The sequence below is a fragment of the Drosophila arizonae genome, chromosome X, assembly GCF_054131065.1.
Source record: "Drosophila arizonae isolate 15081-1271.41 chromosome X, UAZ_ARI_1.0, whole genome shotgun sequence".
NCBI lineage: Eukaryota > Metazoa > Arthropoda > Insecta > Diptera > Drosophilidae > Drosophila > Drosophila arizonae.
The window spans coordinates 29,338,137-29,352,952 of record NC_142927.1 but is presented as its reverse complement, the minus strand read 5'-3'; the positions used below and the strand labels follow the sequence as shown (position 1 = coordinate 29,352,952).

The window sequence follows — 14,816 nt, the reverse complement described above, 5'->3', positions numbered from 1 at the left end:
AGCAGCAGCAGCAGCAGCTCTGCTCAGCAGACGCTTGGAGGCGAGCAGCTGTTGCTGCTGTTGTTGTTGCTGCCGCTGCTGTTGCTGTTGCTGCTGCTGCTGTTGTTGCTTTTGCTGGCGGCCGCTGCTCGCGTTTCGGCGTCAGACGCTTAACGCCTTGACTGTGACGCTGCACTCAAAAAAATTGAAAAACGAAAGTGAGTCAAAGCCGAAAAGCAGCAGCAGACGCCGTTGGCCGTGCAGCGCTTTGAGTGGAAGCTTTGAGTGGAATGTGAGCGAAGGCTTTGGGCCTGCATGGATCATTCGCGAATCTCTTTTTGGCCCGCTTACCAACGGCCACCACCACTCAGCCATTCAGGCACTCAGCAAGATTTCCGCTTTGCGGTGCAACTGCGCACTTTGCCTCGCCTGACAGTCTGTCAGATTGTTAGTCGTAGGCTGTGGGCAGCAGGATTAGGCTTACACAATCTGCGCAGCTGCTACCCATCTGCATTTGCATCTGCATCTGCAGCCCGTCTGCAGCTCTTGCATTTTATTGCACCTTTCGATTTGTAGCGCACTTAAGGCCCCCAGTCAGCTCGTCTGCGCCTTGGCTAGTCACCGATTGCATTGTTGCGAGTATCCTCAGCAAACAAGTTACTCAACCCCTCGGTCTAAACACTTTGAATAGCCGAATTCCGCATTCCGAGTGTCCGATTGGGACCTCTGCAGTCGCATCAGCTTGAATAAATGCTATTCGCTCTGCCCGAAGTAACGGAACAGCTTTGGAGCAAGATTCTGTAGGAGTTTGCATACATTATGAACTATATATAGAGGGCGTGGGTATGCATATAATTATACGGAATTTCAAGATGTGCCGTATATTATTAAAAATCAAAAACAATAGATGCATAAGTCCAAGTCGCTCTCTTTCACTCCCTCCCGCTATCCTCTCTTTCTCGAGAAGTTTTAGCAGCTTAACAAATCGCAGATTGTTTTCTTAACATCTGTGCTAAGCCATGGCTTAGTAAGAGGTACTAGATATATAAATATATATAAATATATATAAATATATATGTATAGATCGTTGCATGTTGCTGCAAAAAGTGGAACAATTTAATGGCCAAATGAATTGAAATGAATAATATAATTAGCCATATAGACTGTAGTCAAGCGGTCGAACAGGATTTATAACGATCCAAAAAACAGTGCTTTCAAATTAACAATCATAAATAGTTTTAACACACCTAAATGAGAATTTAAATGCACTCGGCATGAACTCGGACTGACCGAATAGAAGATACTCTTTACTCTCATGCTGAGACATCGCTATTTCTTCAGAAATACTTGAGGAATACTATTATCAAGCATCTCTTTCGCTGCTTGAAGAACTGAATTTAAGATATATTAAGCTTTGACCTTTTCATCTAAAAAAGCTTTTCCGCCTCCGTCGCTTAAACTACGAGACCACACATAACAGAAATATTTACCCTTTGTAACCAGCACATATTTCAAGTTGAAGATCTGCCTGACAAAAAAGTAGTTGCGGCCAATCCCAGAAACAGAAACAGCCACATAAACATATCATGAGCCGCATTATCTTTGCTTTTTATCTGATTTGGGGTTACTCCATTCATAATTTTCATGCTTCAAGTCTCCAGCCACAATAGCGAAACAAACTCAGCTTGTATGGCTAATGGAATATTGCACCATGGTAATATCTAGTGCAGCTATTCAGTGTCTGATCAGATTACACAAATATTATTTGCTTGATTTACAAATTGTGCAAATTATACAGCCAAAACTTATATAGACTATCAGGGTTTTACTAGAATAAAATGGGAAAACATAATTAAAGACGACGTAGAAAGCCTGCGAGGATAATGATCATAGGGTTGTATAGTATATCATTTTTGAAAGATTGACTTTATGTCTTAAACCTAAATTCAGAATAACTGTTTATTGAGATTTATGACAAAATCCAAATATTAAAAGGTTTATCTTAATTTATACCAAAATCCTGTTTTTTTTTTTTTTTTTTTTTTTTTTTTAAGTGTACAAATTATATTAAGTTGATATTTCTCTCTCTTCTCTCTTCTTTTCTCTTTAAAACTACTTACAATATATATTGTAGAACTGCAAGTCTTACAAGTCGGAATTACCCGACTAGGAGACACCTCCCATTCAGCCCAGCGCAGCTGTTTCTATAAGCATAAATCTATCTGAAGTCACAGATTCGTAAAGCGGCTACGCTTGGCCTGCACTATGAATGCTCTATGGGAAATTAATAATTTATTAATTAACTTGACTAACTTTTGTTCCAGATGCAGTCTCTTAGTGCAAACTCCGAGTATAATAACGACGTATAATAATGGCGTGTGATTTTTTGGAGTGGGAGAACGCATCCAAATTATAAAATTCATATTCAGAAGGTGGATCAACTTCGTTGCCTTGATTGAAAGAGTAGATAATTTGTGGGGTCTGCCACGCCTACCTGCCTGTTCATTTATTGGACTTCATTTCTATTCACAATTTTGAATGTATTAAGATTGCTCGAAATATTTTTTCAACATTTTATTTCCGCTTTTATATTATAATATGCTTTTTATTTGTGTGTTTTTTTTATTCTTTAAGCCAAAGTTTGCTTGTGAAGCTGCCAAATGCAATGCCAGATAACTGCTAATGGATTAAATTGTCTTTCGAAATGCTGCACATATTTTAAATGCGGATGTTCTTCTTTGAAGTTGACATCAATTAAGTCTATTAAAGACGCGATGCCTTATCGAATTATCACGAAATTTATCACTGAGCACTGTTTGCTAGAAGAAGGATTCACTGTACTTTGCACAGTCTTTTCTCTCGCAGGATATGTGAGCTAGTAAGCTTCCTTATGCTGTCATGCAAATGCAGGGGATGCGTCAGTCGTGGCAATGCGAATCCAAATCAAACTCGACAGTCACGTAACGAAAACGTAACGCGCGCTAAAGTTCATTTGGTTTCTGCACCTTGAACCCAATGAAAAGTTGTCGGCAGGGGCATATGTATTTTTGTTTATATTTAAATATATATATTTATTTTGCAAATGAATAAAATATATACTCATATCATGATGGAAAGGTATACTCATTCGTATTGATATAAATAGGTATTATATGCAATACAAAGAAATTCGTTTATTTATTCAAAAGACACTGAAAAAATGAGTATGCCTCTTCTTCATTTCATATTCAGTCAATCAATAATGAATCATGGACAAACGGAAGGCACAATTGATGAAATCACTCGTTTCTACCCGACAGGATATCAATGGCCTTGCCTCTAGTGACAGCTCGTCTCTGGTTGCATGGTATTTGCTAGTCGGGCAGCCTCAGCCTCTCTGCTCTGCTACTAGTTTGCATTTAATGCCATTTCGATTTGGCAGCGAATCGAGACCGAGACTAATTTCATAATTCTGCGCATATGCAAAGCACAGGCTGTGACTAAATATTCGTCAATCTTCTGTCTGTGTGCGTGTATGTGCGTGTGTGTGTGTGAAAATCTAATTCACCTTAAACTGATTTCAAACACATGCAACATTTGTGGGTCGACTCAAGCGTCGACTCGTTTGAGTTGCGTTTCGGATTCGGATTGAGATTCGGATTTATTTTTGCTCTCGCCTGCCTTCATTTTGTAATCGTAAAGCGTCAAGATAGTTTATCTGCGCTGCGCTGCGCTGCCTGCGCTATTGCTGTTGCCAAGCGAGCGGCCCATGCGGCGTATGCGTAATTTGTAGTTTTCCATGCATATCTTGAAAACAAGCCGCTGTTCTGTGTCGTTAACCCAAACCAGCGACATGAGCAAATTTAGTGACTGTGGCCAGTGTTTCTACTTCAACTGGTTATCCTTCAGTCCATACACACACACACAAACACACACACACGTACAGGGAGAGACAACCTGTTGCCGAAGGTAAAGAGCTGCTCGCACTGTGATCTCTTGTCAGAGCCGATTTTCATTCAAAGCCAATCAAATAAACTCTGAAAGAGAATTAGCCAAAATTCGATCTTGATGTCGCTCGCTTTAATTTAGCTACTTATTCATTTGGATTTTTGTTTTTTATTTTTCTTTCGACACATCGACTGGCTTGTGTAGATGCGATTGTCAACTTCCGCTTTGTGACAACGCCACAACTCGAAGTCGGCCATTTTGTTGATCTGCATTTAATCGAATTCTGACTTGAAAAGTTGTTCGCTGCAGCTGCCGGGAAGTGTTATATGTGTATGTGAATAAGGGATAAGACTGAGTTGTCATGCTGAGAGTTTAATCAAGGTGTCAAGCGGAACCTGTCTAAGTAAGGAATGAGATGGTTCTATTGATTGTATTATTGTAATAGAGATTAAGCGAAGGCTTTTATACTTCTCCAACTATGTATGAGGACATTGTGTCCCCTAGACATTTGAGTTCGCATTCAAATAGAGCTTCCACTTGCATTACAACAGCTATAGAGCCTGAATGGGGTTACATGGCTTACAGGGTATAAAAGGCCCACATAATAATAATTTGACGGCTTGTTGCTGCGGCTGGGCTGTCATTTGGGTGATTGGCACACATGTCCACGTACCAGTTTGGGACCCGGTTTAGGAGTCCGCCGCACTTAACTATGCGAGCAACATCAAATTGAATCTCAACCGACTAACGCTGTAAAAAGGTGTGAAAGAAAAGCTGCTTCAGTGGGGCGTGCCGCACTAGAAGTTACCCAGCGGCCACTGAAATGTGGCTGAGGCATTCATGAATTACGGTATAGCCTAGGTACAAAGCTCTTCAGTATATTAAATAGGCAAACAGATCTTACGCATTTCTGCTTTAACTTGGCTTTTCTCACGATCAATGCAGATCAGCGGAAATTAACTGATTTTGCTAATTCAGATCAAGTTTCCTGCACATTTCCTTCTGCTTGTCTCATCCGATTAACGAAATGACAGAAAGGAGCGAAATTGATTATTTATCAGTTTTAAAGCCTATAGAGGCTTTGCGAAGGGCCCAGCGTGATATTGATCTGGCTGGCACTTAAAGCTAGTTTTTTTTTTTTTAGCTCGGTCTCTTGTTTTTTTTATTTGAAGTTGTCGCGCAACATTTTTATTATTATCTTCATTGGGTCCACAAGTCCAAGTCGCCGGTTCGTCGAGTCGGCGACATTTCACGGCTCTTGCTGAGCGCTTGGGGTCAGCCGCGAGCGTCAACTAATTAGACTGGCCAAGAATAGCTGAGTGACTTGCGAAATCTGGTTTCGCTGCGGCCTGTCTGGCTTTGATTGAAATGATTTGTTAAGAAAAAATTCAATTACAAATCTCCCAATGAGTTGGCGTTTATGTGTTATGTTTCCTTCGCTTCTCTTTTTTATTTGGCTTGAGTTGGCAGGAGGCACTAGAAAGACCGAGAGCTCTGCCAGTCCAGCGACTGATTAAAAGTTTCATCACTTACAGAAAATAATTGTGTGGGATAGATTGTGAAACTTGTACTTCAATTGGCAATCATGGAAATACAACGGAAAATAAATCGAAGAAAATGCTAACTTTAGCAGATAAGACTAAGATTAATCCATGAGAAGAGCATTCACTATTAAATAAAAAAAGAGTTGAGATGTAACAGCAAATATTTAATGTTTGGTTGAGTTGTTATGTGTAATTTGAATATTGGATTAAAATTTGTATATTTCATGAAGCATAAGTGGATTTCAATATAGAATTTCCACTTGACATTTTTATCCTTAAGGCAATACTTGGCTGGATAGGCAGGATCATTGCATATGGAGTGTGGGCAATCCTAGAGCGTGTATTGATTAATGTGACTCCGCTACAAAGGAAGCCGCAAAGGACTCCTGCCGGATCGCTTGATTTCATTTCCAACTCAATAATCCTCGTCTACATTCACAAATAAGTTTCGTGCTATTCAATGCCAACTGTAATTATATATATCGTGCATTTATATATCTTTATATATCTATAATTATCTGAATATGTCTGCACTGCCATGTCAGCTTGCCGCAGGTCTTAGGGAGTGTGGCCTGATGGCCAAATCGGCAATTGGGCATTTAATGCAAATTGTCCAGAGACCTGAATAATATTATGAATTAGTTCGTGCATAGGTATTCAAAAACGATTTGAGAGACGAGATTGAATCACACACACACAAACACACATACATACATGCATACAACTAGTGCAATTAAACGCTATAAACTTGTCGGATTTTATGCTCTTTGGGCAACCCTTTGGGGCAGCCATGAGATATGGCGCCACACGTGACTGGCGACGATGTCAACATCTGTTGTGCCCATGTATATATGTATGTACATCTCTGTATATACGTATATATGAGCTAAATGTGCTTCGTAAGCATGAAACAGGTGAAACCAGGTGTTCGTATCTCTAGCCAAATGCAAGCTGGAATATCTCAGGATTTTGGCTCGTCCGTGTTTCAAATTTGAATACTCGCCAGTTAACTTGGAACATACATATATCTCAATCTGTATCTTTGTATCCACATGTATTGCTCCCTCAGATTTCTTGCATATTAGCTCAGCAGATTTCTGATTCGACTTTTTTTTTATAGGGTATTACAGCATTGGCTGCTCTCAATTTTAAGATTGCAGCAATTTGCCAAGCAATTATCAACTTAGCTCAGATTCTATGGGTATTACACATCAGTTGGCAATATATTCTTGTCTCTCTCTGTATGTGTATGTGTGTGGCCCCGCTCTAATTCCGGCCGCAGCTCAAAGTTCGCTTATCAATACGACACTAAATGCAATCATAAATTGCTCAGAGCAGTGCAAAGTTTATAGTTATTTTGCCAATAAAATTATAAGTTTTTTGTTTTTGTTTTCATCTTATGTATTGTTGTTATTTTGCTTTGGCTTTTGGTTTTATGACTTTTTTTTTTTGCTCTTTGATTTTGATTTTGATTTTTTTTTGTCAAGCTGCATTGCAGTGTGCTGCTTGGGTTTGCCAAGCTTCGGCGACTAATGAAAACAAAGTCAAACGATTTGGCAAGGTTATTATTTCTTGCACAAAGATATGTGTTAACACACACACACACACACACTAGTTCAGGCCAAGTCAAGCCAGCCAGCCAGCTGCTGGCGGCCTTCAGGCTGACTTTTGCCTGTTTGTTAATTGATTTCGTTGAACTTATTTTTCCTATTTGATATCCAGCGACATCGATCGACGTTTGCTACGCTCTGCCAATTCCAGAAATTCATTAACCTGAAGCCAATTACTAAATGAGAAGTTTCACATCTATAACGGCTTTTTTTCTACAGACAAAAATGATCAGAACGAAGCAGGAAATATTAGAGCGGCAAAGAGCTATTTCGAGATCTTAGATCTTCTGTCATTGAAAGAGTATTTAATATTCTGTGTTGCTTAGTTTATACAGCTAAATTACCTGCTGAGTTAACTGTATCATTACGTTGGGACTGCGCTGGAAAAGTTCGCCTACATTTATTTGCTTTGCTTTCATTTGATACTCGTGCACTTAGGGGACATTTTCTATGGAGTTTGCGCGATGCCAGATCCTCTGTTCGGTCGTCTATCAGATGCTGTTTAGCTGAGCATTTGTTGTCTAGGAAGTGTGAATGTATGTGTATCGGAATCTGTATTACTATTCGTATCCACATACGCATCTGTCTGTGTTTCTCTAACTGAATTTCGTGTGTATCTGTGTGTATTAGTGTTTGTATCTGAATATACATAAATATAAATCAACTAGATGCGGCTCTAGCTGAGTTGTTGATCTGGACATTACGGACATGTCTTAAAACTTAAGACTAAAGTGTATTTGTATCTGAATCTGTATTACTATTTGTGTCTGTATCTTATTGTATGAATCTGTGTTTCTCTAATTGAAATATCAGTTGTACCTATGTGTTTTAGTTTCTTTTCTTATCTAAATACATATATCTAACTCTAGAACTGTTTGTCTGCACCTGTATATGCATTTTTTCTATGTATCTCTGGCTGCAGCTTAACCTCTACCTGTATCTTTGTATAAATATTTGCATCCATATATTTCTATTTCCATTTGTATCTGTACTTGCAATATATTCAAATCCAAATTTGTATTTATACCTATATCTCTATACCAATATTCACATATTGATCAGGCTTATGCTAAAATATCATTCATGCCAAATAACAAACAACATAAGCCAAATATATAGATCTTAGGAATATTTTTGATTTACTTATTTGCATCATTTCCTAGCTCGTCTCTTTGCTCTAGGCTGAGGCAATTCCCTGTAAATGAGAGCTGATATTTTGATGATCGAACGACTTAAAGCCCTTAAGGTCATGTGCATTTGGCTGGGCTGGTCTCATTTAGCGTAGCTAAAAACTAGTTTACCTGCTCGCCCTTTAATGGATATCTCCGCACTTACACTTAACGCTCAGAGATTGAAATCTGTAGCTTCAATGACAAGCCAGCTCGACGCGTCGCCGCCTGTAAGTACGAAGCTGTTATCTTTGTGTGGTCCGCGATTTGTGCGGCTCGGCAATGTCAAGTGTCGATGCCGACGCTGATTGCTCACAACCGTGACTTGGCCACGCTATTTCCGCTTCCGCCTTTGGCGGCGGAAAGCCCAATAACAATTTGAGCTTGCATTGGTTTTTTGTTTTGTATTACCTGTGTACTTACCTAGACAAATTTAGTGTCTGCGGATCATGAAAGTACAATAAGAAATCAGATTAAATATTATTGTCGTAAATATATTTTAGTCCAGCCGAAATATTTAATTAAATGATTGAGGTAATTGAGAGATTTTTGTGGTGCTGAAAAGATAAAATAACAGATCAGTTCCAGTTCGTTTCTGGATTGCATTGGGATAGGGGACGATTATGAGGCTGGCATCAACTGGAACTCTTCTTAATTTCTGTCTGATTCTGAACTTAAATTTAAATAGTTAAAACTTTTTTTACATGCATACTTATCAAATAGGAATATCCAAAAAATAATTGCAGTGGAATAAAGATGACTTTCTTTGTTTTCGACTTTATTTGTAGCCTACATAAACACTATTATATAAGTTAAGCGCACCCACACTAGAGTACTAGTGATTGGGGACGCTGTGTTGGGTTCTTGTGAATATATAACAACTTGGTGTTCGATGAAATAATATATTTGATATAATTTGGAACAATAGGTCTGAGCTGTGTCTGGTCCGAATATAAACTGAACTAAATCTGTTCAACTGGTTAGGTTCTCCCCTTGAATGTCTGACTGGATTCTCCAGCCTCCTTAGATTGTCGAAAGTCTTAACTTATATATGTAGATCTGCACATAACGATCTGTAAGTGAGGGCAGAAATTTGGTTTGAAAACAGTTCTAAATAATCATTTAAAATTAATATTTTTATTTAAAATACTCAAATGTAGAATCAATTCGCCCTTTATCTGGACTATGACCTTTAGATAGTCAAAGGAAATTTTGAGATTGCAATGATCTTCTGACTGCACTGATCCTCAGTCATTCTTGGTTTCTTGGTGTATTCTGCAATTTATTTAGTTATCAATTTCAATTCGAATTAGTGCTATAGGTACAGAAAGCTATATTATTACGTCTACTAGCTATAAATTCATTATACCTCGAACTCATTGAAAACGAGAAAAGAGGGTATAATGTTTTTGTGAAAACGTATGTATGAGGCAAAAGGGAGGAGCATGCTTATGCGTGTGTATCCATGTGTCTGTGTTGATTGGTTGATTGGAATTCGACTCTTGGTAGGGTTTAGGGGATCTTGTAGTCGACTGGGAAATCAGGGTACAATGGTTTTCGTAAATGTATGCAACAGGCAAAAGGAGGCGTGGCAGACCCCACAAAGTATGTATATTCTGGATCAGGGGGACGAGCTGTCCGTCCGTCCGCCTGTGCGTCTGTCCGTCTCTCCATGTGTGTGAACGCGTCGATCTCAAATGATATAATAGCAAAACATCGATAACGGCTCCCGGAGTTTTGGTATCGATTAAAAAGCTGATCGAAAATCGGTTATTAAATCATATCCCCTACATCTTTAATGCTAGAGTCTCAAAATTGTAAATATAGACTCGTGTTTATTTTATAGAATTTCGATTCTCGTTATTATCCATTGCCTCTGTTTCTTGAGTAGGCAGAAGAGAAACGAAGATGGATTCAGGGGATCCCGTAGTCGACTAGTCTCAACTAGACCATTCGAGTTACAGGTTTTCAATTTGTAGTATTCGCCTCACAGCTCTGTGAATGAGATTGCGACAGATGCAGATCATGCTGTACAATTAGTGTCATATACATACACGTATGTATGTTATTTATGTAGATTGATTGACAGCCAAATACTAATTGTTGGGTCCAGACGTTGACTGGCAGTGGCTACAGTCTAATGACCGGCTATCTGGAGTGGCATATTAAGATTGCTGCCATAAGTAGATGCGCTGGCTCGTTTACTGCAGGCCAAGAGGTGACATGGAGCGGAGACAGTCGCAGCCAGCGTATAATTGCGATATTTGAGCTCACATTTGAGTGGAGTATCGCGGCTAATGCTGACACTTCTAGAATTGCTCCGACCTTTGTACACCCGCCTATCCTAAGCAATCTCCGAGGTTGTTCGATCTCCAATATTACTTGAGGAAATTTGCATACCATGATTCAGTTGGGCAATCGAATGTGGACATGGATCACTGGACAACAAAAGACATAACTCAGATATAGAAATATAATGTTTATATCTGTATCTCAGTTATGTCTTATTTGTGTATAAATATTTCTGTTGCTTTACCCATACACGATTAGCCAATGTAAGAAAATGTGCAGTGAAGCGAGGGTGGGTGGAGTCGAAGAGGAGGAGGAGGAGGAGGAGGAGAAGGCGCTGGCACGCCCACATGCGACTAAGCGGAAAACCATTTAGCTTGCAGAGCTGTAGCGATCGAGGGATCGGATCGGAACGCAATGGATGACATCTACGATGGACAGTTCAGTCATATATAAAGTGCAGAGTACTGCTGGGCGTTGTTTTAGTGAAGCGACCAAGCCATGAACAACACGGGGCAGCTGCAGGCGCTGCTGTTGGTTTTGCTAATCTGCGCCTGCTCCTGGAGCAGCACCAACGCCCGGCCTGGCGGAGTGAAGCTGCAAGCGCAATTGGTGCGCGCGATCAACGCCTATAGGAGGCTGGAGCGCAGCCTGCCGCCGGAGGAGCTGCGCGCCTTGACGGGGCTGGGACTGCTGAACGGTGCCCGCCAGACCAAGGAGCAAATGGAGCAGCATCTGGTGCAGGCCATCAAGGAGCTGCTGCGGCAGACCGAGGCCGAGCCGGACAATGACATATTGCCAAGGATCGATGCGATCGAGCAGCAAATGTCCCGCGACCAGCAAGCACTCAAAATCCTGGGCAGCGTCATGGACGTGCTGTGCGATGATAAGGACGAGCAGCAGTTCCGCCGGGAAGTTCACAGCCTGCTCAAGGAGCAACAGCAGCAACAGCAGCTGCAGCTCCAGGCGCTGCTCGGCGAGGAGCAGCAGGAGGTGGGCAGGCGACTGGGGCAGCTGCGTTGCCACATACTGGAGCAGGTGCCTCAGATGAAGACGGAGCTGGAGACGAAAATAGAGCGCACCCTGCACTACCTGCTGAAGCATGCCACAGCCGGTGGCCCACTGGACAGGGCGAGTCACAAGGTCCTACACAAGCGGGCAGTCGACGAGGCGAAGAGTCCCGATAACATAAAGGACCAGATCGAAGCTATGCTCGAGGACAAGGCCAAATTGATGGAGGTGAGCTGCCTTTGTGCTGAGTTCGCTCATTCGCTCATTGCAATCCTTTTGCAGGACGACTTCCGGGAGAACTTGGTGGTGCAGCGTTTCGAGAAGAGCGATGATGGCAATAGCGCAGCGCAGTCGGAAAACGAGTTCGATGAGCTGGAAAATGCTGTGAGTGTTTGAGTATTACTGGACTGATTGCTAGTTTTATGGTGTGACTAACTTGAATAAGCTCACTAGTCTACTGGACCTGACTAGCCAGATATAATTATAATAGGAATGTTCAATTCCCCCTGCTTGAACCAGATTTATTTATCTGGTACAGCAAAAAACCTACTTTAAGCAATCCACATATCCCTTATGCCATCCGGTAGTCGTTCCTCAGGTCTAAACTTGACTGGCTAACAAAACTAACGCGTTAATTTATTGAACTAAAAACCTCCATCTCTGCCAAAGAGTTGAATAATTGCTCATTAATGCGCGTATGAAGTCGCGGAATATTACAGCTAAGGCGAAAGTCCCAACCAATGCCAAGCAGGAAGATGAAATCGGCTCGCCAGAGCTCGGCGGCGACGGTGACGGCCCGGATGGAGGCGGCGGTGGGGGCGGCGGCCTCGTTGGCATCATCGGCAGCTTAAGTGGCGTGAGTAGACGCTTAATACCACGAGCAATACGATTAATACCAACAACTATCGTTCCATGCAGGGCGAGGGCGGCTCGGACGTGGGCGCCCTGATTGGCGCACTCACGGGCCTCGTTTCGACGCTCTTCGGCGTAAGCTTCGGGCGACATAGGGGTGCAGGGGCAGCTCGGTTATGCTCAAGTTTCTTTTTCTCTTCCTGCTGCAGCCGGGCGGCCTGGACATCGACTCGCTGATCAGCACGGCGACATCGCTCATCTCCGGCCTGCTGGCGGGCGACAAGAACTTTGGCACGGTCCTGGGCCAGTACGTGGGCACGGCCTTCGATGGTCTGTCTGGCGGAGGCGGTGCGGTATGTTTGCGGCGTGCTCCTGAATGACCCCCTCTGACGACTGTTTCTTTTGCGAGTTACAGATTAACAATGGACAGTTTCTGGGCAACTTTGTGGGAACCGTTCTGGCCTCGCTGAGCGCAGTACTTAAGCCTTTTTATGTTATTTGTGTTGTGTTTGTGCTACTAACCTTGTCGAGCTGACGGATTGTGAGTGAATCGTGTTGGCTAAAGGTTCATTTTGGTTGTCTTTGCAGGATCCCGACGACGAAGGACTCCCGCAGCCACTCACATTTACCAAAAACTTCCTGAGCGCCTTCCTGGAATCGAAACTGCGACCGCCCGAGGCCTCGGAGGAGCGTCACGGCAGCGCCGAGCTGCCGCGCCAGAAGAAAAAGGAAGCCCAAGGCTCGGTTGGCTTCGACTCCAACGGGTTCATCAAGCAGATCGCCTCTCACCTGGTCAGCAGTGCTCTGGGCCTGCTGCTGAATGCGTCGCTGGGTGCCTCGGGCGGGGCGTCACATGCCTCCACGGGTCTCTTCGCCAGCAGCAGCCATCACATGAAGCCAGCCGAAGGCCGATCATGGACGGAAGTCTAGGCCAGTCCCATCTACATTTAGCGCATTAAAAACTTTTTTTTTTTTTTTTTTTGTGTATTTCGGATAAGTAGTTCATAAGAAATAAAGAGTTAGATCTGCCGTTAGATTTGCATGGCTATCGTAATCGTGTTGATAAGGCAATACCGCAAAGTAAATGGTCGCTCACTTGGGCAGCCAAGAAAGCGTAAAGCACTATTCGAGCAGAAGATAGATGTGTTGGCCGGGCTCTTAGCTGGCATGGGATGTGCGTAAGCCGTGACGACTGGGACAGCTTGGAGAGCTTGGACTGCTTGGGTAGCTGGCCAGTTGAGTGGATTATGTAAGAAGACGCCGACTCGAGCCGCTCTAAGCTATTCTCTCCAACATTAATGTTAAGTGAAATGTCTGTTACGCTCAAGTGAAATTCACTCTCACTGCTGCAATTAAGCAAAAACTAAGCGAGATCGAAAGGGTCTGTAGTCATTATGCGGCAAATACATACGCCGTGAGCAATTTAACATTTCCTTTGCGAGCATGCGGCTTGAGCTTTCGTGTGCTCCTCGTTTAGTTAATTGCTCGGTTAAATAAGCTTTTTGGCTCAACAGAACCGCGATATTCGAGACCAGCCATCTGCTCTGACACCTCGCCCTCCCCAACATCAGGTTGGGTGAAGTCAGGAACTGAACTTTATTCCCCAGACAGCAGTCATTGGACTCTAAAATGATTATAAAGTGCGCGAAACTTTAATGACATTTGAATGCTCAGGCTCGAGATGAGAGACTCTATTTGTCTATCTACTATGTTATATCTAAGCGCGCTTACGGGGAATCGGGCAATGACTCCCCTCGTTGGGCAGCTTAAGTGGCGTGAGTACACGATACTAATACTACGATGAATACGATGTAAAGCACGAGTACAAAATATGTCGTATTGCTATGATGTGATATTGTAAAATTGGTCAGATCTCTTCTTTTTTTATGGTTGTCTCCTCGTGTAAGGCTGAGAACCTCCATAGAATGGAGGATCAAGAGGGCGAGAGAAAGTGTCAGGGTGAGAGAGAGAATGAAAGATAAATTGAGAGAGAGAAGGTCAAACAACCGTACAGTGAGATCTCATTTTATTGGTATATATTGGTTATCCAACTATGTATGTGAATTCGTTTCTTTTTAATTTCCTAATGGACAGCTTAGAGCACATTGGGAATCCCATAGAGAACGCTATTGAAAAAGTGTAAAGCTATAATGGAGTGACTAAATTCACCCAAGACTGACATGTGTACATATTGACAGTAATGTTTTATACAGTTCTATGAACCCATCAAAATGGAATTCTAGGTATAAAGTGGCTTGTAGAAATTTATGTACTCCATATGCACTTGATCAGGGTGATGAGTTGACTCACTATATACATATACATATAGATGATCACATAAGTAACTCCATACATGTATATGGTATGGTTGATAGGATGGAAATTGAATAATGCGGTTTTCGATTCCTTTCCTCTTGGCTGTCCTAGTCCTGATT

At 42.1% G+C, this 14,816-nt stretch overlaps 1 protein-coding gene and 1 long non-coding RNA gene across 3 annotated transcripts; one reads left to right on the top strand and one right to left on the bottom strand.

Moving 5' to 3' along the window:
* Window positions 1–8,709: 8,709 nt before the first annotated feature.
* On the bottom strand, window positions 8,710–9,276 carry LOC149268099 (uncharacterized). The gene is made up of 2 exons (XR_016271125.1): window positions 8,942–9,276; window positions 8,710–8,891 (listed from the first exon to the last, which is right to left on the bottom strand). It is a non-coding gene; the product is annotated as an uncharacterized LOC149268099 (long non-coding RNA).
* An 807-nt stretch (window positions 9,277–10,083) lies between these two features.
* On the top strand, window positions 10,084–13,725 carry LOC108618348 (uncharacterized). Of its 2 annotated transcripts, XM_018014320.2 has the most exons (7): window positions 10,084–11,757; window positions 11,812–11,913; window positions 12,233–12,385; window positions 12,448–12,516; window positions 12,591–12,734; window positions 12,797–12,856; window positions 12,970–13,724. In XM_018014320.2, exons 1-7 carry the CDS (start codon window positions 11,020–11,022, stop codon window positions 13,309–13,311), a joined length of 1,608 nt encoding a protein of 535 aa, XP_017869809.2. In that variant the 5' UTR covers window positions 10,084–11,019; the 3' UTR covers window positions 13,312–13,724. The 2 variants fall into 2 exon arrangements, with proteins under 2 accessions (XP_017869809.2, XP_089330757.1); XM_089474631.1 differs by having other exon boundaries at window positions 10,084–11,913; window positions 12,970–13,725.
* The last annotated feature ends 1,091 nt before the right edge of the window (window positions 13,726–14,816 follow it).

What these genes read in the sequence shown, in the direction of transcription:
- LOC108618348 (XM_089474631.1), top strand. Translation starts at nt 11,020, where the DNA reads ATGAACAACACGGGGCAGCTGCAGGCGCTGCTGTTGGTTTTGCTAATC. An exon ending in TCGATGAGCTGGAAAATGCT is followed by an intron (nt 11,914 to 12,232) that starts GTGAGTGTTTGA and finishes GCGCGTATGAAG; the next exon opens with TCGCGGAATATTACAGCTAA. An exon ending in TCATCGGCAGCTTAAGTGGC is followed by an intron (nt 12,386 to 12,447) that starts GTGAGTAGACGC and finishes CGTTCCATGCAG; the next exon opens with GGCGAGGGCGGCTCGGACGT.